At 55.0% G+C, this 27,795-nt stretch overlaps 1 protein-coding gene and 1 pseudogene across 3 annotated transcripts; one reads left to right on the forward strand and one right to left on the reverse strand.

Moving 5' to 3' along the window:
* Positions 1–10,671: 10,671 nt before the first annotated feature.
* On the forward strand, positions 10,672–12,047 carry LOC133090434 (3-galactosyl-N-acetylglucosaminide 4-alpha-L-fucosyltransferase FUT3-like; annotated as a pseudogene).
* Positions 12,048–14,399: 2,352 nt separating this feature from the next.
* NRTN (neurturin) lies at positions 14,400–27,691 on the reverse strand. 3 transcript variants are annotated; one of them, XM_061190661.1, is made up of 4 exons: positions 27,599–27,685; positions 27,051–27,203; positions 17,554–17,769; positions 14,400–14,987 (listed from the first exon to the last, which is right to left on the reverse strand). In XM_061190661.1, the coding sequence occupies exons 3-4, from the start codon at positions 17,720–17,722 to the stop codon at positions 14,563–14,565; spliced, it is 594 nt and encodes a 197-aa protein (XP_061046644.1). In that variant the 5' UTR covers positions 17,723–17,769; positions 27,051–27,203; positions 27,599–27,685; the 3' UTR covers positions 14,400–14,562. The 3 variants fall into 3 exon arrangements, with proteins under 3 accessions (XP_061046644.1, XP_061046643.1, XP_061046642.1); XM_061190660.1 differs by lacking the exon at positions 27,051–27,203 and having other exon boundaries at positions 27,599–27,691; XM_061190659.1 differs by lacking the exon at positions 27,599–27,685 and having other exon boundaries at positions 27,051–27,354.
* Between the last annotated feature and the right edge of the window lie 104 nt (positions 27,692–27,795).

Raw genomic sequence — 27,795 nt, forward strand, 5'->3', positions numbered from 1 at the left:
ATTCAGCTCAGGAGACAGGGGAGGAATCTGGGGAGGCTCCCTGGAGGAGGTGTCTGCACTGAGCTCTGCAGGATGACTAGGGATTAACAAGGTGGCGGGGGCGGGACGTGGGCGGGGGGAACGGGCAAAGAGTGTCCCTGGCAGAGCAGCTTGTGTAGCTGGAGACCCCGCTGTGCCCTTGAGATTCTGAGTGACCATCTCTGGACCTCAGGTTCCATATCGGCAGGGCGGCTGTGCGAAGGCTGAAGGCTTGCCCATCAAGGTTTGGCCTTGGGCTGAGGACACAGTGACCTTCATGAGTTATATTTTAATAAGTCACCAGATAATTCTGCCTGTCAGGAGCGAGCCATGAGCAGCTTTGGGTAAGGCTCCTCTGTAAATGTGTTACCACCCAATGTAAGTCCACGTGCCCAAGGCACAGTGAGGCCAAACAGTACCGAAACGTTGGAGTTTGGAGCAGAGAAATGTTTATCGCAGGGCCATGCAAGGAGACGGGTGGCCCGTGCCTTAAAAAGCCCAAACTCCTTGAAGCGTTTCAGCAAAGCACTTCTAAAGGCCAGGTGAGGGAGGGGCCTGGTGCCAGATCCTTTTTTCTTGCATCTGTCCATGTAGGTCAGGTCAAGTTCGGGTCACTATGTTCCTGTAAACCTCCAGGAAAACAAATGTTATTCTCTGTCAGGTCAGGTCATGGTCAGGCTATTCTGTATATTTCAAGCTATAGGCAACATCCTTTTACAAAAGGTGCAGTCAGTATGTCTAAGCACAGACAACAGGAGCACAGAGTTAAAGTAAAAGGTCAGAACTAAAATGGAGTCAGATTTTTTTTAATGCTTTATTGCTATAACTTAGATATTGTAAAAGGTACATATCTTAGGTTGTGGTTGTTTTTTTTTTTTTTGGCTGCGCCAAAAGAAAGGTTGTTGTTGTTGGGTTTTTTTTGGCTGCGCCCTGTGGCATGTGGGATCTTAGTTCCCCAACCAGGGATCGAACCTGCACCCCCTGCGTTGGAAACGCGGAGTCTTAACCACTGGACCGCCAGGGAAATCCCGTGTCAGATTTTTTTTTAAAAGGGAACGCTATTTATTTATTTATTTTTGGCTGTGTTGGGTCTTCGTTTCTGTGCGAGGGCTTTCTCTAGTTGTGGCGAGCGGGGGCCACTCTTCATCGCGGTGCGCGGGCCTCTCACTGTCGCGGCCTCTCTTGTTGCGGAGCACAAGCTCCAGATGCGCAGGCTCAGTAATTGTGGCTCACGGGCCTAGTTGCTCCGCGGCATGTGGGATCTTCCCAGACCAGGGCTCGAACCTGTGTCCCCTGCATTGGCAGGCAGATTCTTAACCACTGCGCCACCAGGGAAGCCCCCAGATTTTTTTTTAATCAATATTTTTTTTAATTGAAGTATAGTTGATTTACAGTGTTGTGTTAATTTCTGCTATACAGCAAAGTCAATCAGTGGTACATATATATGTACATTCTTTTTTTTATATTCTTTTCCATTATGGCTTATAGGATATTGAATATAGTTTCCTGCACTAGACGGTAGGACCTTGTTGTTTACCCAGTCTATATATAAAAGCTTACATCTGCTAACCCTAACCTGCCACTCCATCCCTCGCCCACCCCACTCCCCTTGGCAACCACAGGTTTGTTCTCTATGCCCGTGAGTCTGTTTCTGTTTCATAGATAGGTTCAGTTGTGTCATATTTTAGACTCCACATGCAAGTGAAATCATATGGTATTTGTCTTTCTCTTTCTGACTTACTTCACTTAGTATGATAATCTCTAGTTGCATCCATGTTGCTGCAAATGGCTTTGTTTCATTCTTTTTTTATGGCTGAGTAATATTCCATTGTATATAGGTACCACTTTTTTAAAAATTAATTAATTATTTTTTTTAACATCTTTATTGGAGTATAATTGCTTTACAATGTTGTGTTAGTTTCTGCTGTACAACAAAGTGAATCAGCTATACGTATACATATATCCCCATATCCCCTCCCTCTTGCATCTCCCTTCCACCCTCCCTATCCCACCCCTCTAAGTGGTCACAAAGCACTGAGCTGATCTCCCTGTGCTATGTAGCTACCACTTCTTCTTTATCCATTCATCTGCCGATGGACATTTAGGTGGTTTCCATGCCTTGGCTATTGTGAATAGTGCTGCTATGAACATAGAGGTGCATGTATCTTTTCAAAATGGAGTTGTCCAGATATATGCCCAGGTGTGGGATTGCTGGATCATATGGTAATTCTATTTTTAGTTTTTTGAGGAACCTCCACACTGTTTTTCCACAGTGGCTGCACCAACTTACATTCCCACCGACAGTGTAGGAGGGTTCCCTTTTCTCCACACCCTCTCCAGGATTTGTTATTTGTAGACATTTTAATGGTGGCCATTCTGACTGGTGTGAGGTGGTACCTCACTATAGTTTTGATTTGCATTTCTCTAATGATTAGCAATGTTGAGCATTTTATCATGTGCCTATTGGCCATCTGTATTTCTTCTTTGGAGCAATGTTTATTTAGGTCTTCTGCCCATTTTCTGATTCAGTTATTTTGTTGTTGTTGTTGAGTTGTATGAGCTGTTTGTATACTTTGGAGATTAAGCCCTTGTTGGTCGCATCATTTGCAGATATTTTCTCCCAGTCTGTAGGTTGTCTTTTCTTTTTGTTTATGGTTTCCTTTGCTGTGCAAAAGCTTGTAAGTTTGATTAGGTCCCATTTGTTTATTTATGTTTTTATTTCTTTTGCCTTGGTAGACTGACTAAGGAAACAGTGGAACAATTTATGTCAGAGAATGTTTTGCCTATGCTCTCTTCTAGGAATTTTATGATGTCATGCCTTATGTTTAAGTCTTTAAGCCATTTTGAGTTTATTTTTGTGTATGGTGTGAGGGTGTGTTCTAAATTCATTAATTTACATGTGGCTGTCCAGCTTACCCAGCACCACTTGCTGAAGAGACTTTTCCCATTTGTATATTCTTGCCTCCTTTGTCAAAGATTAATTGACTGTAGGTGTGTGGTTTTATTTCTGGGCTCTCTGTTCTGTTCCGTTGATCCATATGTCTGTGTGCCAATACCACGCTGTTCTGATTACTGTAGCTTTGTGGTATTGTCTGAAGTCTGGGAGGGTTATGCCTTAATATAGAGTCAGATTTGTTCTTCCCGGGACTTCCCTGGTGGTCCAGTGGTTAGGACTAGGTGCTTCCACTGCAGGGGGCATGGGCTTGATCCCTGGTCAGGGAACCAAGATCCCACATGCTGGTGGTGCACCAAAAAAAAAAGGCTTGTTCTTCCCTGTTACAAATGGCCTGGGCTTCCCTGGTGGCACAGTGGTTGGGAATCATCCTGCCAATGCAGGGGACATGGGTTCGAGCCCTGGTCCGGGAAGATCCCGCATGCCGCAGAGCAACTAAGCCTGCATGCCACAACTACTGAGCCTGCGCTCTAGAGCCCGCGAGCCACAACTACTGAAGCCCGTGTGCCTAGAGCCCGTGCTCCGCAACAAGAGAAGTTACCACAATGAGAAGCCCGCGCACTGCAGCGAAGAGTAGCCCCCGCTTGCCGCAACTAGAGAAAAGCCCATGTGCAGCAACGAAGACCCAACGCAACCAAAAGTAAATAAATAAATAAATAAATAAATTTATATTAAAAAAAGAATCAGTGCATTTAAAAACAAACAAACAAATGCCCTGCCCTGGGGGACCCCAGCCTCCTGGAACCTCTGCCAGCCTGGAACTAACTGGACACGCAGATGGTAGATGTCCAGACAGCATGAAGCAGCCTCACAGAAGTGATTTCTCATCTGGGAACAGGGGAATCGTGGTACCTGGGAGCTGGAGCTTGGGCTTTAGCCTGCCCGAAGCAGTCTCCGCCTCCCCAGCCTCCCTGCCTCTGCCCTACTGTCTCCCCTGTCCCCCGTGGCGGGCTGAAAGAGTATCTCAAAACAGGAGTCTATGTGGTGGTGACTGCTCTGCTGGAAGCTTCCCATGGCTCCCTGTCGCCTTTGTGTTAAATATCACATTGACCACAGCCGGACGCAGCTCAACGTGGTGACCTCATCTCCTGCTCCTGAACACTCAGCCTTCCTGGATTTCCTCCAATGCTGCCATTCCTTGCTGCCTCAGGGCCTTTGCACAGGCTGTCCCTTCTGCCTGGAAAACTCTTTTTTTTTTTTTTTTAAAGCCGACATCTTTGTCTTTTTTTTTTTAATTTATTTATTTTATTTATTTTATTTTTGGCTGTGTTGGTTCTCCGTTGCTGCACGCGAGCTTTCTCTAGTTGTGGCGAGAGGGGTCCGCTTCTCGTTGCGGTGCGGGGGCTTCTCATAGCGGTGGCTTCTCCTGTTGCGGAGCTTGGGCTCTAGGCATGCAGGCTTCAGTAGTTGTGGCTCACGGGCTCTAGAGCGCAGGCTCAGCAGTTGTGGCACATGGGCTTAGTTGCTCTGCGGCATGTGGGATCTTCCCGGACCAGGGCTCGAACCCGTGTCCCTTGCGTTGGCAGGCAGACTCTCAACCACTGCGCCACCAGAGAAGCCCCTGCCTGGAAAGCTCTTGCATCCTCCTTTTTTTTTTTTTTTTTTTTTTAAATTTTATTTATTTATTTATTTATTTTGGGCTTTGTTGGGTCTTCGTTTCTGTGCGAGGCTTTCTCTAGTTGCGGCAAGTGGGGGCCACTCTTCATCGCGGTGCGCGGGCCTCTCACTATCGCGGCCTCTCTTGTTGCGGAGCACAGGCTCCAGACACGCAGGCTCAGTAGTTGTGGCTCACGGGCCTAGTTGCTCCGCGGCATGTGGGATCTTCCCAGACCAGGGCTCGAACCCGTATCCCCTGCATTGGCAGGCAGATTCTCAACCACTGTGCCACCAGGGAAGCCCTTGCATCCTCTTTTTTACTTAGAGAATTCTTACGGGGCTTTAGCTCTCAGCTCACACATCCAGGAAGTCCAGACCAGGCCACAGCCTCCTTTTTTGCAATTTATAATTTATGTTTGTTTACAAGTTTCCTTATGGGTTATCTGTCTCACCCACTTGCTTCGTGCAACATCCCTGGGGCCCAACATTTAGCAGGTACACAAGAAACGTTTGCTGACTGAGATGGAGGAAGGGGGTGGGATCTGCTGGAAAGGAAAGTGAGAAGCTTGAAATTCTGCTCACCTGCCCCTCCCCATCCTCCATGGAACCCCTGGTGCCCCCACGGAAACCACTTTGAGAACCAGTGGTTTGGGTCAGCCCTTTTCCCTTTATGGATGGGTCAACTTTACGCCCAAAGCCATGCGTGCTTCGAGGCCACAAGGGAGGCCAGGGCGGTGACTCTAGTCCCCAACTTCCTCCACCCCCTCCCTCATCAAGTCTTATGGTGGAGATTAGCAGAGTTCCCACCTTTGCTTTTAGATGATGACCCAGCTCATGGGACAGGACACCCTGTGTCATCTGATGGCAGTTGTGGTGGTGTTGGGCTGAGCTGTGCTGCGTCTATAAATAAGTCCATTTCCTTCTCCTCCCTGGTGTTGCCTCATCCACACCCTGGGTGACAAGCTGTGACTCGGCCCTAAACTTCCTGGTCAGCTGCTTGCCGTCCTGCACGCTGTCCATCCAGGTAAGGCCTCCCGGGGAAAATGTCCCCTCTCCCAGGAGGCATCGTTGCCCCCTGGGAAGGGCCTTCAGGCTGCTCTCCCCGGGGTCTTTCTGGGTACCAGGTGCGCCAGAGGTGTAGCAGGTGTGGGAAGTTCCGATTGATTTGCCAAACCAGGAGGAGCAGCATTTCTCTCCCTGTCTGTCTGTCTGTCTGTCTGTCTCTCTCTGGCAAAGCTCTGGATTAGAACCCCCACTGCTTCCTGGCCCCCATCAGCAACACAGAGCCCTTCCTCCCTCCCACCCTGTCCCGTGGGAAGAGGACCTGAGATGCAGCGGAGCGGGGGGGATTTTGTTTTGTTTTGTTTTTCTGATCTTTGCGGTGTCCCAGCATCATGGCATTTTTTAGTTCCTTTCTAGGAAAAAAATATCTCCGGTTCCACTTGGGTGGGATCTCAGCCCCCGGCCTCCCACAGCCCCGTTCCTGGATCCTTACTCCTCAAGGTCCCTGCCAAGGGCCTCCATGCCTCCTAGGAGGAGCTACCATAAACCCAGGACAAACAAACTATATCCATCTTAAGTACATTTCCGCATATTAACCTTCTGTGCACGGCCAAAAACCCTGGCAGCGCAAAGTAGCTTGTGGTCAGATTTCAGCCTCCATCCCACTCCTGCTTGGGGCTGTCTCCCCAAAGGCCTGTCTTTTGGGTCTCTTTCCAGAAACTTTGGTGTGAACGTGTAATTCCAAATCGCGCTCCCTTTTCATCACACAAGGCCACCTGCCAGCTTCTCCCTTCCGCATTCAGAGGGTTACGCCAGCTCTGCCCAGTAGAAGGAGCCTGCCAGCCATCAGGGTCTTTTTATTTTTTATTTTTATTTATTTATTTAAAAATTTATTTATTTTTGGCTCTGTTGGGTCTTCGTTGCTGCGCGTGGTCTTTCTCTAGTTGCGGTGAGCGGGGGCTACTCCTCGTTGCGGTGCGTGGGCTTCTCATTGAGGTGGCTTCTCTTGTTGCAGAGCACGGGCTCTAGGTGCAGGGGCTTCAGTAGTTGTGGCGCACGGGTTCAGTAGCTGTGGCTTGCGGGCTCTAGAGCGCAGGCTCAGTAGTTGTGGCATGCGGGCTTAGTTGCTCTGCGGCATGCGGGATCTTCCCAGACCAGGGCTCGAACCCGTGTCCCCTGCATTGGCAGGTGGATGCTTAACCACTGCGCCACCAAGGAAGCCCTATTTTTTATTTTTTAATTTTATTTTTTGGCCACGCCGTGCAGCATGCAGGAGCTTAGTTCCCCAACCAGGGATTGAACCTGCTCCGGGGGCATGGGGTCTTAACCACTGGACTGCCAGGGAAGTCCCACATTATTTTTTAAACTGTGGCAGAATATATGAGACCTAAAATTTGACATTTTAACCATTTTAAGGGTGCAGTTCAGTAGCATTAAGTATATTCCCAATGGTGTGCAACCACCGCGAATATTTCCAAAAATTTTTCATCACCCCAAACAGAAACTTTATATCCAGTAAGCAAAAACTCATCATTCTCCTTCCAACCCTCCCAGCCCCTGGTAACCGCTAATCTACTGTCTGTCTCTATGAATTTACCTATTCTAGATATTTCATAGAAGCAGGATCATATGTGTTCTTTTGCATCTGGCTTATTTCAATGAGCATCATGTCCTCAAGGTTCATCCATGGTATAGCGTGTGTCAGAATCTCTTTCCTTCTTAAGGCTGCATAATGTTCCAGTGTATGGATGGACCACATTTGTTTATATACACTCATCCTTTGATGGACATCTGGGTTGTTTCCAACTTTTGGCTATTGTGAATCACGTTTCTATGAGCATGGATATACAAATATCTCTTAGAGTCCCTGCTTTTTAGTTCCTTTGGGTAGATATCTAGGAGTGGAATTGCTGGGTGATATGGAATTATGTGTTTAGCCTTCTGAGGAACCGCCAAACTGATTTCTGCCACATATGTAATTTTCAACTTTTTACCAGACACATTAAAAAGAATAGAAAGGTACCAGTAAAATTAATTTTAATGCTATATCTTATTTCACCCCATACATCCAAAGCATTATCTCAATGTGTAATCAACATAGAAAATTACTAATGAGATATTTTACATAGGATATTTTACATTCTTTCTTTCATATGAAATCTTGGCAATCTGGCGTGTATCTTACACTTTAAGCCCGTTTCTATTTGGATGCTAAATTTTCAACGGCTGGAGTGAAAGGGGTAGTGTTTAATAAAAAAAAAATTTGTTTTACGTTGTTCAGTTTTTAAATTTACATTTGAAATTTACTGACATTCACAATTTCCGTTCCTCTGTTGCATTAGCCACTTGGGGCTAGTGGCGCCCATATTGGATGGTGCAGATTTAGACCCAGCTACTTAATTCTGGAACCTGTTTTGTATCAGGCAGACATGGATTTACCATGAAGTGGATGAAGCTTAAGCTTCAGGGACCCCTAAATAAAGATTACTTTCTGTATCTAAGTCTGGACTCAATTTTGTTTGCCGTTTCTTAGAGAGGCTCCCAAAATATGGAAGTTCAGCTTCCAGAAAACCTGGATCCACCCTGTAGAGCTGTGCCAATACAGTGGCTTTATTCATTTTTTTAAATTTTATGTTAATTTTATTGGAGTATAGTTGATTTACAAAGTTGTGTTAGTTTCAGGTGTACAGCAAAGTGATTCAGTTATACATATACATATATTCATTCTTTTTCAGATTCTTCTCTCATATAGGTTATCACAGAATATTGAGTAGAGCTCCCTGTGCTATACAGTAGGTCCTTGTTTGTTGTCTATCTCATATATAGTAGTGTGTGTATGTTCATCCCAAGCTCCTGATTTGTCCCTCCCCACCTTGTTTCCCCTTTGGTAACCAGAAGTTTGTTTTCAGTATCTGTAAGTCTATTTCTATTTTGTAAATATGTTCATCTGTATCATTTTTAATTAGATTCCACATATGAGTGATATCACATGATATTTGTCTTTCTCTTTCTGACTTACTTCACTTAGTATGATAATTTCTAGGTCCATCCATGTTGCTGCAAATGACATTATTTCATTCTTTTGTATGGCTGAGTAATATTCCATTGTATATATGTAGCACATCTTCTTCATCCATTCCTCTGTGAATGGATATTTAGATTGGTTCCATGTCTTGGCTATTGTAAATAGCACTGCAATGAACACTGGGGTGAGTGTATCTTTTCGGATTATGGTTTTCTCCTGATATATGCCCAGGAGTGGGATTGCTGGATCATATGGTAGTTCTATTTTAAGTTTTTTCAGACAAAGATACCCTAATACCAAAACCAGGCTTTATTCATTTTTCACAACTGCGTAGTATTCCATTGTCAGAAGGGACCCTAATTCGACCAGTCCCACATCGATGGATAGGTAGCTTATCCAAAACGCCCTTGTTTTGTTGGCATGTCTGTGGGCATTTGCACCAATCCCTCTGGCCAGAGGGTGAGTGCATTTCAAATAATGAGTCATTATCCCTCATTTCCCTTTCTTAGAAATTCTAGAGCAGCACATGCTGTCCAATAGAAACAGAACACAAGCCACATGTGTAATTAATATTTTTCTAGTAGCCATGACTTTAAAAATGTAAAAGACACAGGTGAAATTAATTTTAATAATATGCTTTCTTTAACCCAACAGGTCCAAACTAGTATTATTTAAATGTGTAATGAACAGAGGAAGTATTGAGATAATTTTACTGTCTCGTTCTCATCCTAAGTCTTAGAAACCAGGGTGTATTTTACACCCCCAGCACACCTAATTTGGACACTCAGTTTTCGTCGTAGATCCTTGATCTGTAATTAGACTCCATAAAAATGTCTCGTTGGAGCAGATTTGCCCTTCCAGGAGGTCCCAAATGTACTGTCAAGTTTTCCAGTCATTGAATTGGCTATCAGAGGATGTTTTGGGCTTTGCCTTTACTTTTTATCTTGAAGTTGTCTTCGATTTACAGAAGAGAGAACCTTTTTAAAATTTAATTTAGCATTAAAAACTCTGTCCAACACAACAGCTGCATTTCAAGGACTCAAGAGCCATAGGGGTGCACCCGATGGTGCAGATATAGAACATTTCCACGATAGCAGAAAGTTCTAGTGGACAGTGCCAGGCTGTAGATCAGAGCTCCACCTGCAAAGAGGGAGAGGAGTCTGGAATTACATTAAAAGGAGAGAGTTTGGATTCTGGATCATAAGGGCTCTAGCTGTGTGTATTTGGGCAAGAGACATACCTATGGCTCAGAACCTCCGTTTTCTTATCTGTAAAATGGGTGGCTCCAGGGCCGCAGGAAGTGGAGAGGGGTAGGGCCGAAGTCCTAGATTCTGCTCCGGTGGTTGGGCTTTGGAGTCTGGGAGGACTTTGTGACCTCCTGCAGGGACGGAAAGGACCGGGGAGTGGAAAGACATCGGCCAGGCCAAGAGGCCGCCCAGGATCCCCCAGTGCGGGACCAGGGGGGCCATCTTTAAATGCTTATTCCCTGAGCACTTCCTGTGCTCTCCCCATAAACTTGTCAGGCTCTCCGTCACCTCCGGACCTTTGCGTTGGCTGTTTCGTCCACCAGGAATGCCCTTTCCCCCAACTCCTACACTACCTGGTGAGCCCTCAGATAACCTTCCAACGTAATCACATTGTACCCCTCCCAGACAGAGCCCTGGCTCCAAGCCTCAGCTCCAGGGCACTGGGGAGCATCTTGTAACCAGCTCTGTCTTCTCCCTAGGCTGGGGAAGACTCTGGGAAAGCTGGGAAAGGGCAGGGTCGAGGTCAAGGTGAGACCCGAGAGCCGTCGGAACCTATCCCAGGTCCAGAGATCATGTGGCCTAGTGGGTAGGAATAAGTGGACTCTGAAGCTAGATGCTTTTCGTTGGAATTCCAGCTCTGCCATTTTCTTGCACTGAGTCCTTGGCCTCAGTTTTCTCATCTGTAAAATAGGAATAAGAACAGTGCCTCCTACCTCAGGACTCGTAAAGATGAACTTGGGTAACCTGCATCTGCCCGCTAGGCATGTGTTATTATTTTTGTTTTCAGTGATGCTGTGTTCACTGTCCCCTCCTCCCAGCTCCTCTGACCCATGGATCCACCTGGCTGGGCCAAGATAAAATGTTCCTGGCACCACTGTCTCCCCGGGCTGTTGCTGCAGCTGCTTTTGGCTCCGTGCTTCTTCTCCTACCTGCGTGTGTCCCGAGACAAGCCCACGGGGGTCCCCAAATTGGGGGCCCCCTCCCAGGCCACTGCGGGGCCCTCCACCCGCCCGCCTCTGCGTCTCCTGCTGTGGACGTGGCCATTCAACACCCCGGTGGCTCTGTCCCGCTGCTCGGAGATGTGGCCCGGCACAGCCGACTGCCACCTGACCGTCAACCGCAGCGAGTACCCTCGGGCGGATGCGGTCCTTGTGCGTCACCGATAGGTCAGCTCCAGGCCCAAGGCACAGCTCACGCCTTCCCTGCGGCCCCCCAGCCAGCGCTGGGTCTGGTTCAGCATGGAACTGCCCAGCAACTGCCCCAAACTGAAGGCCCTGGACGGATACTTCATCCTCAGTGTCCTACCGCCAGGACTCAGATACCTTCATGCCGTACGGCTAGCTCGAGCCATGGCCTGGCCAGCCTGTGGGCACAATGGTGAACGTCTCGGCCAAGACCAAGCTGGTGGCCTGGGTGGTGTCCAACTGGAGGGCGGACTCGGTCAGGGTGCAGTACTATCAAGCTGCAGCCTCACCTCCAAATGGATGTGTATGGACGCTCCCACATGCCGCTGCCCCAGGAGGTCATGACCGAGAGGCTGTCCCAGTACAAGTTTTACCTGGCTTTCGAGAACTCCTTGCACCCTGGCTATTGTCACGGAGAAGCTGTGGAAGAACGCCCTGCAGGCCTGGGCCGTGCCAGTGGTGCTGGGCCCCAGCAGGAGGAACTATGAACAGTTCCTGCCACCCGAAGCCTTTATCCACGTCGAAGACTTTCAGAGCCCCAAGGACTTGGCCCAGTATCTGCTGGCGCTGGACAAGGACCACACCCGCTACCCGAGCTGCTTCCGCTGGCGGGAGACGCTGCGGCCCAGATCCTTCAGCTGGGGCTTGATGTTCTGTAAGACCTGCTGGCGGCTGCAGCAGGATCCCAACTACCAGACGGTGCCCAGTATCATGTCTTGGTTCACGTGAGCCAGCCAGCCTGGGGCCTGGGCTGCTGGGCATCTGGGGACCTTGGTGGCTGGAGCTCTCCCTTACCTGGGGCTTCCCCTACCGGGCACCTCTGCTGCCAGGAATGTTGCTTCCGTGGGACCTCGCTTGCTAGGAGCTTCACCTGCTGGGGGCGGGGGGGTCACCTACCAGGGGCTGTGGCTGCTGGGCGCCCGCCAAGACACTCACCCCCTGGGGAACTGGCCTTGGTGTCCCGCCCACTGGTGATGGCTCTGGTGGATTGGCTTGTGAGTACTGCTGCTTTGTCAATGAACCACCTCGGGGGTATGCAGGTTGGCAATACTGACACCATTTTCCAGATGGGAATGCTCTGAGGAAAACTGGTGTGTCCTCCCTTACTCCAGATCAGCGGTTCTCACTCCAGGACGATTCTGCTCCCAGGGGACGCTTGGAGTGTCTGGGGACATCTGTGGTTGTCACAGCCTGGGGGTGGGCTGATAGCATCGAGTGGGAGGGGCCAGAAATGCTGCTCGACAGCCTACAGTGCCCGGGAGACTGGGCGCAGAGGGGGTGGGACTGGGGGCGGGGCTGTCTGGGGGTCCATGTGGGGCAGGGCTGGGACAAGGGGACGTTCTACACCCAGTGCAAGTATAGAGGAGGGGCAGGAACTGCCCCCAAAGGAGGGCAAGGGGAGAGGGTGTGATGCGGTGCGTGTGACTGTGAGAGCGGGTGTGATGGGGGACGATCATGTGGGGCTTGGAGTGCGGGTGGGCGTGGCCGCGTGTGACTGAACAGGCGGCCCCTGTGTTCTTGCAGGTGACCTTGAGGACGCCCCTCTCTGAGTGTGCTTGCCCACTGAGCGTGTAAGCATGTGGACCGTGGGTCTGCATGTGATCCTAAGCCCCGTGTGGGTGGCAGTCTCTGTGCCCTGTGTGTGAGTGTGAATGTTGTGTGTGTGTGTGTGGCGCGCACTGCTGAGAACCCCAGCCTTGGGGTCTGCGGGGGCAGCTCTGTTTACTTTCCAATTCTCTGGTGGGCTGGGCCAGTGCCCTGTGGTTGGATCTGGGTGGGAGATGGGAAGGCCGAGGTCCCAAGAGGGTGCGCACGCGTGCACACACACACACTCACACGCACACCAAGGCAGCCAAGCTTCAGGGACCACAGACCCGGGCTCCAAGGCCAATTTTCCTGCTGTGTGTCCTGGGCTGAGCAACTTCCCTCTCTGAGGCTCAGGGCCTTCTAGGATGGGGAAACTGAGGCTCAGCTTCCCCAGCGTCTGGGAACTCTGGCCTCTCTGCCATGGCTGGGCTGAGTCAGCCCAAACAGTGTAGGAATCCACCACCCCAAACCTCAGAGTCAGAAGATTGCGGGGGTGGGTGGGGTCCCCAGCCAGCCAGCCTGCTCTGAAACTGCCTTCCAAGCAGGCCACCCACGGTTTGGGACCTGGCCTCCAAGCCCTGCTCTCGGAGCTCCCTGGAAGTCCTGCCTGTTAGCTGACTCCAGTGTCTCCAGCTGCAGCCTGGGGGCGGGGCGGGTGCTGGGGAGCAGGGAGCTGGGGGTGTTCCTGCCTGGCTGGGTGAGACTCCCTGGGGGCAGCTTCTGATTCAGGATGGGGGTTGGGTCTGGGAAGGCCGGAGCGCAGATGTGTGGGAAAAGGGGGGAGGGGGCCAGTCTAGGAGACACAACAGTAAAGGAGGGAAGGGGCTGTTCTCTGAGAGCCCCGGTCTGGGGTGGGGGGAGGGAAGAGGAGAGACGACCGACCATGCCCTCGGTCGGGAAAGCTGTATGGGAAGGGGGAGTTGCGCCTTCGAGACCCCCCACCCCCAGTCTGAGGGGAAGAAGGGGAGGGGTCCACGCCATCTGGTCTCCCGGCTGCCAGCTCCGTGCTGGGAGCACCCACTCCCTTCCCCGCCCCTCCTCAGCCCGTGGGGCCTGCCGACCCCTCCCCGCCAGCTGGGAACCCAACACCCCGGCGCAGTCCTGGGCTTGCCAAGCATCAAGGTGACACCACGGGCAAATCTAAACACCGCACCGCGCTTTTTCCATCCTCCACAGGGGCTTGTCGTAAATTCTCCCTCGGGCTCCGGCCAGAGCTTTTATGGCCCCAGGACCTAGGTCCCTGGGGACCCGGCTCTGCCGCAGCAGGCGCCGGTTTCGGGCTGGATGGGGTTGGCGCCCGCCCCAGACCTATGCCCGCAGGGAGATGGGCAGCGAGCTATATTTTTAGCTAGTGAAAGGAGATAGTGGCTCCGAGTTCACCCTGGTGAGGGCTGACCAGGCCCTAGGAGGCCTGTTGGGTGAGGGAGACCTGATCCACCTGGACCTCAGTCTTCTCATCTGCACTGTAGTTACACCTTCCCTCCCCAGAAGGACACCTTGCGGGGAGGCGGGGAGGGAAGGGGCACGGGGACCTGTAGAGAGGTGGGAAAGAAGGTCCCTGCCGACATCCCCCATTCACCCCACTTTGCTTTTTGTACCCCGGAAACAAGACCCTCTTTACATCTACTTTCCTTTTCCCCCAAAGCAAATGGGATCCTCCCACGATCCTGCAGGTGGTACCCGCACCCGCCCCCTTTTCCCAATGGAGATGGCGCCTCTTCCCCGTACGCCCTCATGCCCCTCCAAGATGTGGGCACCACGCGAGCGCGGAATCACAACCCGGGCTCGATTTTCCACACTTTATCTTGGTACAGTTATCGCGAGAGTCCTGAGCCCTCGACGGCATTTTCTACGCATGGGCAGTCTGTCGCGGGGCTTGCCAGGCGGGACGGTGGGTGCCGTCGGGGCGGGGGGTGTGGCCGCCGTCTCGCCGGGCCCGGTGAGGTAGGGTCACACGCAGGCGCACTCGCGCGCCGACAGCTCGTGGACCGTGTGGTAGCGACTGTGCGTGTCCAGGAAGGACACCTCGTCCTCGTAGGCCGTCGGGCGGCAGCAGGGCTGCGCTCGCACCCGCTCTCGCCGCACTCGCCGCCGCTGGCGCAGGCGCCGCAGCCCCAGGTCGTAGACGCGCGCGGCCGCCTCGCACGCGCCTGCGCAGTAGCGGAACAGCACCGTTTCGTCCGACGCGTAGCCCAGGCCCAGCTCGCTCACGCGCACCTCGAGCTCGCGCAGCCCGCAAGGCCGGGTCCCCGACCGCGCGCGCGCGCGCCGCCGCCGGGGCCCCGCCCGACGGCGCGGACCCGGGGACTTCCCGGCCCAGGGCGTCAGTTCGCGAAGCTCCACCGCGTCCGGGGCGCCCTGCAGCAGTGCACGGTCTGCGAGGGGATGGAGAGAATGGGGTGGGGGTCAGTGGGTGGGTGGGTGGCAAGGAGCCCCCTACCCTCGCTGTTCCCTGCGAAAAAGGAACCTTGTGGAGACTCAGAGGTGCTAGTGCACCCTCTCCCGACCACTTATCTTGCTCCCGGATTCCCGCTCATGCACCCTCTCTGGGCGGTGTGGGGAGGTGCATATCCACACCCGCACGCTGGGTCCCCAGGGCTACTGACACCCTTCTCTGAACCCTACACCTACGATGGACTGCTCAGAACCTGGCACATACTGTACCACATTCCAGCCTGCCCCACCTTGAGCTGAGCTGACTCGAGTGTCTGTCTCCCTCTGGACACCCCCCGCCCCCAGCACTCTCTGTGGACCCCATCCCTATGCAGAGCAGCACTGGGGATTTTGCCCCTTTTCACTGAGCTGCTCTCACCTCACTGAAGAAAAAGGAGGGCTCAGCAGGGGGTGTGGTGATCCAAATCCCTGTTCCTACTCGGCCCCAGCTGCCCCCACCCCTATGCTGGGCCACCCCCATGTTACAGGTGAGGAAACTGGGCATCCAAAGGGGAAAAGACGTGCCCAAGGCAGGTGCAAGTGGCAGGGAGAGAGAAGCCCAAACAGCAGTTTTGCTTCCATCGTGTGCCCAGGTTTGGCCCAAGTCCAGCCCTCTTCTCCCACAGCTGCTCGTGCCCGGAGCCATAGATTCCCAGAGCCCCACAGTCTACATTTATTTCCCAAGCGGCTGCCCCTGCCCCAGTACTCCTCAGCCCCAGGAGATAAGTGCAGACGTTGCAGTGGCAGGCAGTGTTGACAGTGGGTCTGCAGGCAGGGGGGCTCCCAGCCCCTGAGCAGGCGGCAGTCACACTTGCGCTTGGGAGAGGAAATCCTGAGTTTAGCCCGCACCTGCCCCCAAGGCTGGCGCACCTGGCTGTCAAAAGAAATAGCTTCCTGGGAGGTCCGAGGGGGAAGGGCTGTCTGTCACCCTGGGCGTGTGTCTTTTTCCACAGGGGGTCTCAGAAAGCAGACAAGCTCAGGTTCGGAGCCTTGCTCTGCCACTGTCAGCCTTGTAGTTTCAGGCAGGTGATGGCCCTGTTCTGTGACCCAGTTTCCTTGTTTGCTCAGTGAGACTTGCAGAGTCCCCACTTTGGCTGGGACTGGGAGGGTGGAAAGGTGGGGGGACACCGAGCAGCATCTTCTGAGCTCTTGATGCCCAGGGGCAGGAGCAGGGTGGCCAGCACTGCCTGCTCTGGCGTTAGGTTGAACCTGGCTCACTTCTGATGCCTAAAATTCCACCATTCAGTGTGCCCACCCCAAAGGTGTGTATCTAGAGAGTTAATTCAGGGGATTGCCAGTTAAGATACAGATGCCAGATGCCCAGTTAAATGTGAATTTCAAGTAAACAATGAATAATCTTCTAGTATATTATCTGTCCCTGCCTCCCTCCAGCAGGCCTGGCCACGTGCACAGGGTCTGGAACACAAAGAGATGAGGTCCTCACCCCCCTGGCCCAAGCCTGAAATTCCACCATCAGCGCATTAGTCCCAGGGCCTAGAACATTGGGACTTTGGGGGATCGGGAGCCACTCCCTTCCCCCAGTAGGGCTGGGTCCGGGGACAGGATTCCGGGCAGGCAGAACCCAACCATGGGCTGAGATCCTCCCGGGTGCCTGAAATTCCACCACGGGTGCTTTGCCCCCCGGCCCTGGGGCACTAGCTTTGGGGGGCACCCCCCGGGTCTCTGGGACTCAGTGTCCTGGGAAGGACTTTGCCGCCTGTAGGGGGGAGCGGCAGGGGCGGACGTGGAGCCCGCGCCTGAGGCCACCCTTGTCCTTTGTGAGGACAAGAAAGAAGGATTGTGTAGGCCGGCAGGGCGGGTGCGGACGTGCACGCAACCCCTACCCACGGGGGGCCACGCCCGCGCCCCGCCCGCGCGGGTGCACGTGTGGATGAGCGCACAAGAAGTCGAGGCCCACGCACCGCCCTGGCCCCACAGAACCTGCAGAGCGCAGGCGCCAGGGGCGAGTGGGGAGCTGGGCCGTGGCAGCCACGCCCGCGGGGTGGGCGTTTCCATTTTTCTACCTCCCAGCTTCTTCCCACGTCGTTCTCTCCCATCCTTCTCTCTCTCTTTCTGTGCCTCTGTGTTTCTGTTTCTCTTCCCATTTCTAGGACTCTTCCTATTTCTAGGGGTCTCTCTGTCTCCCCCTCCCCTTGGTCCCTGTCCACCCTGGCAGGTCACTAGGGCCTCGGGTTCGGCCTCCCTCTCCCTCCACCCCCGTGCTGCGCTGCAATGGCCGCCCAGGCCGAATACCCAGGTCTAATCTCCATCTGGTCCCCTGGCCCCTCAGGGCTAGAGCCTAATTCCTTGTGACAGCTGAGCCGAGAGACCCCAGTTCCCAGCGGCCATACCCTCCGACACCCCTGCCAGGCCGTTGTGGGGATTTGCACCCTCCCTCCATCCCATCTAAAATAAGCCTCTGTGGCCCTGCCCCGCTGCGTGAAATTCCACCATTGTGGCCGCTGCGACGTTGGGGGTATCTGACCCAAGACAGGGGAGAGGGCTTACACTGGGCCAGGCGGGCGATTCGGGCGTCCAGGGTGCGAGGCAGCCGGCGCAGCGGGGCAAGCGCGGGTCCGAGGCGGTGGCTGAGGAGCAGGCCTTCCCGACACATCCAGATGGAGAGCACGGAGCTGCAGAGCACGGAGGCCAAGGCCGCCGCCTTCCAGCGCTGCATCCTCAGCCTGCGTGCACGGGATGGTCAGCCACACGGCCTCCGTCTGTCTGTCAGGCAACAAATGAACGGGCACGGGGTGCTGGACCAGGCACCGGAGATACAGTGGGGCCCCTGATTTTGAACCACTCCTGCTTAATGATCAATCATAACATAGAAGTGATTCATCAAGGACCACTGAACAAGGTTGTGAAGAACGCTGCCAAGGACGGGGTGGGCACTGTGCCAGGGGTAACCTGGGAACCACCCCCATCTGGAGGTCCCAGAGTGTTTTCCTGAGGATTGAGGAAAGTTGAGACCTGAACAAAGGTAGGAGTTGGCCAGGCAGAAGAGAACGGCACCTTAGGCAGGGGGAACAGCCAGTGCAAAGATCCTGGGCGGTGACCCCAGATGGCCAATCCAGCCAGGAGGCTGGGGTGGCTGGAGCCCAGTGAATTTGGGGAAGAGTGGACGGAGGTGAGGACATCCCCAGCAGGGGGCACTGTGGGACAAGGGTGGCGAGGAGAGGTGGTGCTTAGAATACAGTCCGGGAGGCCAGAGCCCTGGGGTTGAGACACGTTGATGTTCTGGGAGTGACTTCCTGACCTTCTCTGAGCCTAGGTTTCCCCTCCAGACAAACTGATGCCCAGAAGTGGGCAGCAAAGGACTAAAGCTGCCTTCGACCCACCTCCAGGCCTTTGCACAAGCGGGTTCTTCCATCCAGAACATTCTCTTCTCCACTGCTTCCCTCCCATTCCATTTTCAGTCTTAGCTTGGACGGTGCCTCCCTCAGGAAGCCTTCCCTGACTGCTCCTCCCCCCCAGCCCCAGGCCGGCGCAGGGGCACTCTCTGGGCCCCCACAATGCCCTAAACGTCCCCCATTAGGGCACCGATTACTCAGTGTTCTGGCTGCCTAGTCGCGTCATTCTCGCAGTAGATGTTTAATAATCCAGGCGCACCTCCACACCTCCACCCTATCCGAGAAGCTCCCCGCCACTGAGCAGCCTCCAGCCCGCGTTTACATTCCCCCGCCCGGCTGCCTGGTGTCGGCCGTCGCGGGGCCTGGCGGCCGGCCCGGTGTAAACATTTACACGGAGAGCTGAAAGCCCGGCTGGACGGCGGTCAGCGCCTGGGCTCGGCCGCGGGATGCGGGGCGCCCCCACGCGCGTGTTTCGGGCGGCGCAGGCTGGCCAGAGCTGCGCTGAGCAGTTATTTGCGTGCTATTTGCATCTCGTTTGCATGTGATTTGCATGGGTTGGTGCGCGGGGGTGGGGTGGAGCGTGGTTAAGAGCAGTAAGGCTGGAACCGTCTCTCCCCCGCCCCATGGATGCAGACGGTAAGTAACAAAGGACACCTCTTAAGCGCCTGCTGTGTACCAGACCAGGTGCTGAGACCACGAAGGAGGCATTATAACCTCCATTTTACAGCTGGGGAAACTGAGGCACAAAACAGAGAGAGGGGCTTGGCCAAGGGCACAGCTAGGAAAGTATCTGGGATTCACACCCTGGTTCTTTGACACGACACACACCACATGGGGGGAGCAAATGCTGTGGAGCTATTCCGAGGACCTTACACTATTGGTGGTATTTGATACTGCCATTATTATTACTGTTGTTGGTGGTGATGGACAATGGGCTCCCCGACATGGGAGCATGTAGACAAACCCTGGCCCAGCCTGGAGATCTGAGGACACAGCACAAGTGCAAAGGCCCTGGGACAGGGCCATGCCTGGCTTGTTGAAGGAGCCATCAAGGCAGCCCCCATGTGGCTGGTGCAGAGCGAGGCCAGGAGGAGGTGAGGGCAGGGAGGGGATGGGGACAGGTCACGCACGGGAGGAGGTGAGGGCAGGGAGGGGATGGGGACAGGTCATGCACGGCCTGTGGGCTGCAGGGAGATTTCATTCTCAAGGCTGTGCAGCAAGCTGAGGTCAGCCCTTGCATTTGTCAGGTGCCCAAACCCACTGCGTTTACTCTTAACGAGCCCCTACTTTATGCCAGATCCCATTCTACAAACTTAATGCATATTATTAAGTCATTTCAACCTCACAAGAGTCCTTGTCCGCATTTTACAGATGGGGCAACTGAGACCCAGAGTGGTGAAGTGACTTGCCCAGGGTCACAGAGCTGAGATTAGAACTCTGGTGGCCTCACCCAACCTGGGAAGGGGAGACAGGCAGGGAAACCCACCCAGGCTCAAGACCTCAGGTGGGCAAAGCCCTCTCTGGACCCCCAGCACCCTGCTTGTCCTCACACCCAAGTCTTGGAGTGGCGTGCCTCGGTTTCCCTGTTAGACTGGAACAAGGCCCCTGCACAGCGCCGGCCTAAAAGAGGGGGCTGAGAGGGTAGATGGGTCTCCAGCCCTGAGAAGGCCCAGCCACAGGAGCCCTTGGAGCCGCAGACCCCCCAGAGCTTTGATGGGGGGCAGGAAAGCAGGGGGCCGCTGGTGGAGGGGGCCCGGCAGGCGCAGCTGATAAGCGTCTGTTAACAATGGGCCTTTCTGTATGGGGGCCACCCAACTGGTTTGTCTCTGGCACAGACCTGACAGGGAGCAGGTGTGGCGGAGGGCACAGGGAGGGGACCAGGTGTGCACGATGTGTGTGCTTGTGTCAAGGCGAGGCGGGCACTCACACGGCACACTTGGGGGCTCACCCTCACACCCAGTGTTCCCATGCTCGCATATGCTCTGACCCACTCACACACACACCCTCTCACATGTGCCCAAACACTGTTGCACACACACCCTCGGACACTATCCCGCTCACACATTCCGACATGCTTTTGCACACTCAGATCCCATCGCGCTTACACACTCAGTGTTCTCACACACCCTCAAACAGGATTACACTCACACACCTGAACACCACCACACTCACATGCTAGTATGTTTCACTCTCACATGTGGGCATTTTATGCACAAACATGATCACCCTCGAGCGCTACCACTCACACACTAGCGTTTGCACACGTGCACACACGCCCTCTGACTTGCACTCAGGAGCTCCCCCAATCACACCCCTTACACTCTCTCGTGGCCGTGGGAGCTCCTGCACACCCTCGATACTCACACTCACACACTCAAGCACCTTCACACTCAGACATACATTCTCTTGCACATTGACACAGAAAATGGGCACACCACACACGCCTCCTCCAAGCCCTCCTGTGAGCACTTGAACTTGAACTTGTGCATGCACGGGTGTGCCCATCATCACCTGCATCCCGCATTCCAGCCACGTGCACACACACGTGGGGGGCACACACATGAACACGCCGCCAGTGCTGGCGGGCCCTCGGCTGCAAAGATTCTGGGGGGAGAGTGAGTGGCACAGACACGGGCTGCAAGTGGGAAGAAGGGAAGTGGGGGGGGGGGCAGAGCGACCCAGGGGAAAGGGCCACTGGTACCCGGCCCAGCCCCACACCTGCTGGCATTTCAGGTGCCACCCATCTGCCCAGACAGGGCCTGGCCCAGGGTCCCCTCCCAACCCAACAATGTCCAGACCCTGGAGAATCCTCACTGCCCAGGGAAGGGGGCACCTCCCTTCCTGGGGGCCAGGCCGGTCTGAACTGCAGCAAGAGGGATCTGGGATAGACCTCCACTTCTAGCTGGAGGCCACAGAGTGCCCAGGGCTGGGGCAGGGAAGGAGGAGAAACTGAGGCTCAGAGAGGGGAGATGAGTAGCCCATAGACACAGCCAGGCAGAAACCTCCAGTTATTCAGAGAGCAGAGAAGTAGGGTGAGGGTGTGTGGGTGTTTCTGGCAGCTTCCTTGATGGTACCAGGAAACACTGCTTATTATCTTGATGTCCCGGCTAAGTTCCAGGGCTCCACCTTTCCATCGAGCTTCCCAGGGAACACCCGCCAGGCATACCTGTCCCCGGGGTCAACAGCCTTTGTCCTGCAGAGCTCCTGACCTCAGGGAGGAAACTACTTCATGCTTGTTCCCAGGAAGAGGAAGGAGGGGAGGGGAACCCTCCCTCCATCCACTCATCTCTCTAGTCTGGGGAGGCCTGGAATCAGGGCCTGGCTCCATCAGGCAAACTCCTACTCATCCTTCAAAGCCCCAGCTCTTAGAGCCCCTCCTCCAGGAAGCCATTCCTGCTCCCCATCTTGCCCCCTCCCAGCCGCAGTTCCCTCCCTCTTGCCCAGCTCTGCCAGCACAGTGTCTGGGTCCACGTCTGTCTTTGCTGGACGGTGGAGGTGCTTCTGGAGGGGCACCCTGGGCTGGGTCCTCTGAAGGCAAGGGCGGGCTTTGATAATTCCATCCACCGTTGACAGGCGGAGCTGTGATGCCTCCCTCCATGAGCACCGTTCTTCCTCTGCACTTCACTCCCAGACACGTCTCTGGTCCTCCCGTACCTCCGTTTCCCCAACTTCAGAAAGGGCCCGAGGCGGGCTGCCCAGAACTGTGGGAATGACTGGGTGGCTTGTGGGGCTGTCATCACTACCCACGGGCAGAGCGAGCCAGGCTGGGAAGCCACATGGGCAGCTGTGGGGGCGGCCTGCACGTGTGGGCCAGCCCTGAGGAAGGATACTTCTGAATGCTGTGGCACGTGGGGTGCAGACAGCTGAATTCGCACCCCGATCTGCCTCTTCCTGGTTGGATAACGTGGGGGCAAGCTCCTCCCCCTCTTGGAGCCTCAGTTCCCCATCTGTACAAGGTGCTTCACAGGACACCTTGCTCATCTGGAGGGCCGTTTCATTCAGTGAAGTCCTGCAGGCCTGGCGGATGTCCTGCAGCAGCTGGGCCCCGAGCATCAGACACGTGCTTGCACGCCCTTAATTCCGTTTCCTCCATCAGTGTTACAGGTCTGGGGCTGGCAGCTGGGCCCATTCCCAGGGCAGCCCTGTTCATCTCCTTTCCCCCAGGTGGCCCCTGGGGGTTCCCTAGGGTTCCACTGATGGGGAAACTGAGGCCCCATGAGGGGCGGGACTTGCGCCTCTCTCAAGACAAGATTCAATGGTTCTGCAAAACAAGAAACAAATTCCACAGCCCACAAAAATGTGCCCCCTCCCTTAGAGGGCCCAGGGCCCAGCCCCACCCCATGGTGGGAACTGGGAGGCCGGGGCAGGCGCAAGCCGGCGACGCACATCTGGGGGTAAACCAGGAACATCTGGCTAGCACAGCTGGTTCCGATGTCACATCTGTGGGGGGCGGGGGCCAGCCTGTGGGGCGGCCTCATGGGAGGGTGCAGGCACAGACACCCCCAGCAGAACCTTCCAGGCCTGCCCAGAGGTGGGAGCCCAGCATCTCCTTTTTCCCCCCAGCCCAGGAGCTGCCTGCTGCCCAGTCGCTAGAACCATCGCTGGCTCCCTGCTACTCTGAGAATCAAGTCACAGGTCCTGAGGTTCTCTTAAGGGGCTCTGGGTCTGTCTTTGCCAAAGTGAGGCTGAGGGGTGGACATACAGAGAGGGTGATTTCTGGGGAAGACTGTGTTGGTTGCTTTGTGTTAATAATAGTAGTAAAAAAAATTAGCTAATACTAACACTAGCAAACAACACCATTGATGCTGTTCTAAGCACTTTACATGTAGTGCCTCATAGAAAGGTGTGGACCGTTTTATCACCATTTTGTAGACAGAAAAACTGAGGTCCAAAAGACTGAAGTGACTTCCTCAGGGTCCAACGGAGCGTAAATGGCCAAGCTGGGTTTCAAACTCAGGTGGTTGGGCAAACTCCTACTCATCCCTCAAAGCCCCAGCCTCAATGCCCCCTCTTCCACATTCTTGACCACTGTACCATATGGCCTCCCTAATAACAACAACAAGACCAAGAATAATAACACTAACACCTGGCAATGTTGGCTATTCCATTTATTTAGTGCCAAGCACTCTGCTAAGTGCTTTCCACATATTTGATTCTCCCCGCAGTCCCTGGAAAAGATGTTATTATTATTATTATTAGCCCCATTTACCACATGGGGAAACTGAGGCTTGGAGAGGTAGAGTGACTCATTCAAGGTCACACAGAAATTAAGTGGCTGAGCTGCGGTTGAACCTGGGTCTGACTCTAAACTTGTTCTCTCAATGTCTCCACAACCCCAGTAACAAGGGTGATGCTGGGGGGAAAGGGAGAAGCAGGGTCTTGCTGCTTGGGAGGCCAGCGGGGCTGAGATCCAGGGAAGTAAAAGGTTTTCTCAAAGACACACAGCAGAGCAGAACTAGCAAGTAAACAGATGGCCCACATGGCAGAAAGGCCAGTGTGCCAGGCTGGGTTCTGCTCCCAACACATTCACCCAACACTTATTGAGTGCCTACTGTGTGCTGCGCCAGCCAGGGAACTCAGGATGACCAAGGCCAACCTGGGCCCCCATCTTCGCCAAGCTCACCATCCAATCAGGGAGATGGATAATAAAAAAAAAGAAAGAAAGACAGGAGGTAATTTAGGAAATTCCCTGGTGGTCCAGTGGTTAGGACTCAGCGCTTCCGCTGCTGGGGCCCCAGGTTCAATCCCTGGTTGGGGAACTAAGATCCCGCAAGCCACGCAGCCAAAGAAAGAAAGAAAGAAAAGAAACAAGGTAATTTAGAGGTTGACAGTGCAACAACAGCCCCCAAATAAAACAAGGTGAAGTGATAGTGACTGGTGCTGCTTTTAAGCTGAGTGGTCAAGGAGGGCTTCCCAGAGGAGGCAGCATTTGTGCTGAGCCCACATGAAGATCTAGGAAGAGTGCTCTAGGTGGAGGGAACCGCACAAGCAAAGGCTCAGAGGCAGGATGATGGCTTTTCAAGGGGACCGGTGTGACTGGAGCAAACGGCCAGGAGATGAGGAAAGATAAGGGGGTGTCCTGTGCCCCGCAGGGTCAGCCCTCCATTCCCCACCAGTGCCTGGAGCCCTCTTCCTGTACTGGCCGCTACTCGGGAGTGTTCTCGGGAAGGCTGGGCCGGGGAGCGCGCGCATGCGTGTGTGCGTGTGTGTGTATGTGTTGGGGCCACCAGCTTTTCAGACCCGCCGTTTCTGGCCCGGCCCTCTGCAGCTGGCCCATAAAATTCCCACCTCAACCATACCAGGCCGGTCTGGCTTAGCCAGGCTGGTCTGGGACCGGCCTCGCAGGCATCTGGGGCGGGCAGGGGGCCCTCCCTGGGGGGGAATAACAGGATCAGCCTAATGAGGCCTGGCACGGCTAAGCAGCTGGCATGGGGCCCGGTGGGTGGTGCGAGGGACGTGGGTCCTCCGGGAGTGGCCAGGAGGACACCACACAAAGCTGACCATCTGACAGAAAGGGAAACCAAGGCACAGACCCCGATGCAACTCAAACCCTCACACTGGTTTCCTAGGAACCAGGGGACCTAAGTCACCTCTTCCATGTCCCCAAGTTCAAATTCTGCCTTGGGTCCCTGACACACTGAGCTCTTTCAGCACGGCCCCTCTCTGGGCCTCGGTTTCCTCAACTGGGATGTGAGATCCACCTGCTGGATTTCTTCCAGGACCAGCCAAAGCCTGAGTTCACTTGGATTTGAAGGGAAGATCTTTCCGCTCCTGAACACCCACGCCAAAGTGTCCCAGGCCCCATTCAGGCTTAGTTTGCGGCCGTTACCTCCCCTGAAAGTCCAGGAAGCTGGCTGGCTGGTTTGAAAGCCTCCTGTCCACCCCCTAACCCGCACCCCTGCCCTGCCAAGTGCAGCAGGCACCGGGCCTGTCTTGTTCTCTGCTTCATCCTACTACACAGCTTGGCACACAGTAGCTTAGGGCTTGGGAATTAAATACATGGAGCATAAGGAAAGATCCCTCCAGCTCGCTCAGCCTCAGTTTTCTCAGCTGCGAAATAGGGAGAACCAGCCTCCCATGGCGCCTGCTCAGTTGATGCTCACAGGGCAGAGGGAAGACCCTATCTCCCCTCGAGGGCCTTGAGCCCCAGACCCCTCTGCCCCACCTTGGGGGACCAGGAAAACTGCATCTGCAGAGGAATCCCACAGCCTCTCAGCAAAGACAGCTGGGCCCAGGGATGCCAGATGCATTAAAGACCAGTTCCTCTCTCTGTGTTTCCAGCCCCCATCTCCAGGAGTCCGTCCTTGAAGGCCTCAGCCCAGTTCTCCCTCTGTCAACCTTTCAGAAAATTCTCTCCCTCCCACGGTCACCCCAGGCACCCTGGATTTTCCAAAACCACCCATGCTATTTCCTGCCTCCAGATCTTTGCATATGCAGTTCCCACCACCTGGAATGCCCTTGCCTTTCCCATTTAGAGAACTCCTACTCATCCTTCATAGCCCCAGCCACAATGCCCCTCCTCCAGGAAGTCTCCCCTGACCCTCCTACACTGAGGTAGTGCCTTTGCTCCCCACTCTGGGCTCCACCCTGGATTCAAGTCTGGAAGGACAAGGCCCAGGAGCCTGACACCAGAGTCACGCACACCATTGCTGTCCAACAAACATTGGTGGAAACAATCTCTTGATTGTGTCCTTGTGCCTGGCTGCAAACTGTTTGGTTCCCTCTCCTGTTCCAGGCTCTTGAAAGCTATATCCTCTTCTCACCCCCCTGAAAACTGAGGCCTATAACCTGAGGGACAAGCAGTGATGGTGGAATTTCAGACACTGTGCCCAGCTGCAGGGCGGCACGTTTTGTTTTCTTCCCTGCACCCCTGGAACTAGCTCTTTGCAGGTCGCTGGGAGTGGGCTGTAAGGCCTGGGAGTGGCTGCAGAACCCCGAACCTCAGCAGTCCTAGAATGAAGGGTGTGGGGAGGGGTGTCCAAAGGGCCCAAGGCAAGGGGCTGGGGGTGGGGAGAAGCTGGCAAAGCTGGGAGTCTCCCCCCACTGACATCCGCCTAGACCAGTCACGCCCCATTGGGGCTTCCTCAGCCCGGGGCTCTTAAAGACAAAGAGTGTCATGGAACAGAGAGAAAAGGATGCAGGGCGGGGGGGGGGGGGTTGGGGGGGAGGGGGCGGGGCAGAAAGGAGTGAAGAAAGTCAGGGGTCTGGCCTTCCATGCCCCCCACCTAGGCCCCTGGTCCTGCTCCCCAAATCTGGGCTGGTGGCCCAGCCTTGCAGGTAACCACAGGCCCGCTGAGCCAGGCCAGTGGCCCCATGCTATATGGATGCTGGTACTTCTTGGGGAGGGGACCATGGTGACATCCACCCCTGGGAGAGGCCACTTCTCTCTCCAGTCCCAGCTCACATCTGCCCACTGTCTGCAGCCCCCTCGGCCTAAAGACTGCGAACTGACAAACCGCACCTTCTGGGAGAATTCTGAGACCATCCTGAGCAAGAGATGCCTTTTGTAAAATGCGAGGACGGAAGACAGCCTCCTCTCCTTCAAATCCGGTCTTTGCCGTTAAGGGCCCCCCTCCCAGCCCCCCGCAAAGGTTTCGCGCCCTCTTGTGGCTAAACAATCGGCTCCAGGAGCTGAGAGAGCCAGGCCCTTACCGGAGGACACCGTGTCCCCGGCGGCAGCGGCGGCGGCGCGCAGGGAAGGCGGCTGGAACGCGCCACTGACAGATGTTTACTTCTGCGTGCAGCTGGGCCGCGACGGCAGCCCTCCGCCCAGGGTCTGCGGGATCCGGATGCCCCCCGCGGCCGCTTGTAGACCACAAGGCATAAGGGGTGTCTGGGTCTCGCCCTCCTAGAGGCTGGGGAGGGGATTCCGGCTGTCCCCGCTTCCACCCCTCTCCAGACGCTCCCAAGGGCGTCCGAGAAGGCAGAAGCGCTCCCGCCTCGTGGGACAGGGAACCCCCCTCCCCTGGCCAGACCCTGGCTTGGAGAGAAGCTTAAGATCGCCCTCCCGCCCCCGCGCCCCTGCCACGCGCGGACCTGTCGCCCCTTGACCCTACCCTCATACACACGCTGGTTCTTGGCTAGAGGCGGGAAACTACCGACCTACCCGGAGTCCCTGGAAGCCCTCCCAATCTCTGTCCATGGGGCCGGTCCTCCCCCCGCGCCGGTACCCCGCGGGCCCCCCGTCTGCCCTTGCTTACCTGCTCCGGGCGCCCGACTAGCCGTCAGTGGCGGCCGCGCCTGCCGCCCGCGCCGGCCCCAGCCCCTGCCCCTGCCGCCGCGACCGCCATCCGGGCCGCCTGGGCCCGCGGCGCCCGGGGGGCCCCGGGCCGGAGGGGGCGGCCGCGGGGGGGAAGCGGCGCAAGCCGGCCCATGGGGCCCCCCCGGGCTCGCTCAG

The sequence above is a fragment of the Eubalaena glacialis genome, chromosome 4 (assembly GCF_028564815.1).
Source record: "Eubalaena glacialis isolate mEubGla1 chromosome 4, mEubGla1.1.hap2.+ XY, whole genome shotgun sequence".
NCBI classification, from domain to species: Eukaryota; Metazoa; Chordata; class Mammalia; order Artiodactyla; family Balaenidae; genus Eubalaena; species Eubalaena glacialis.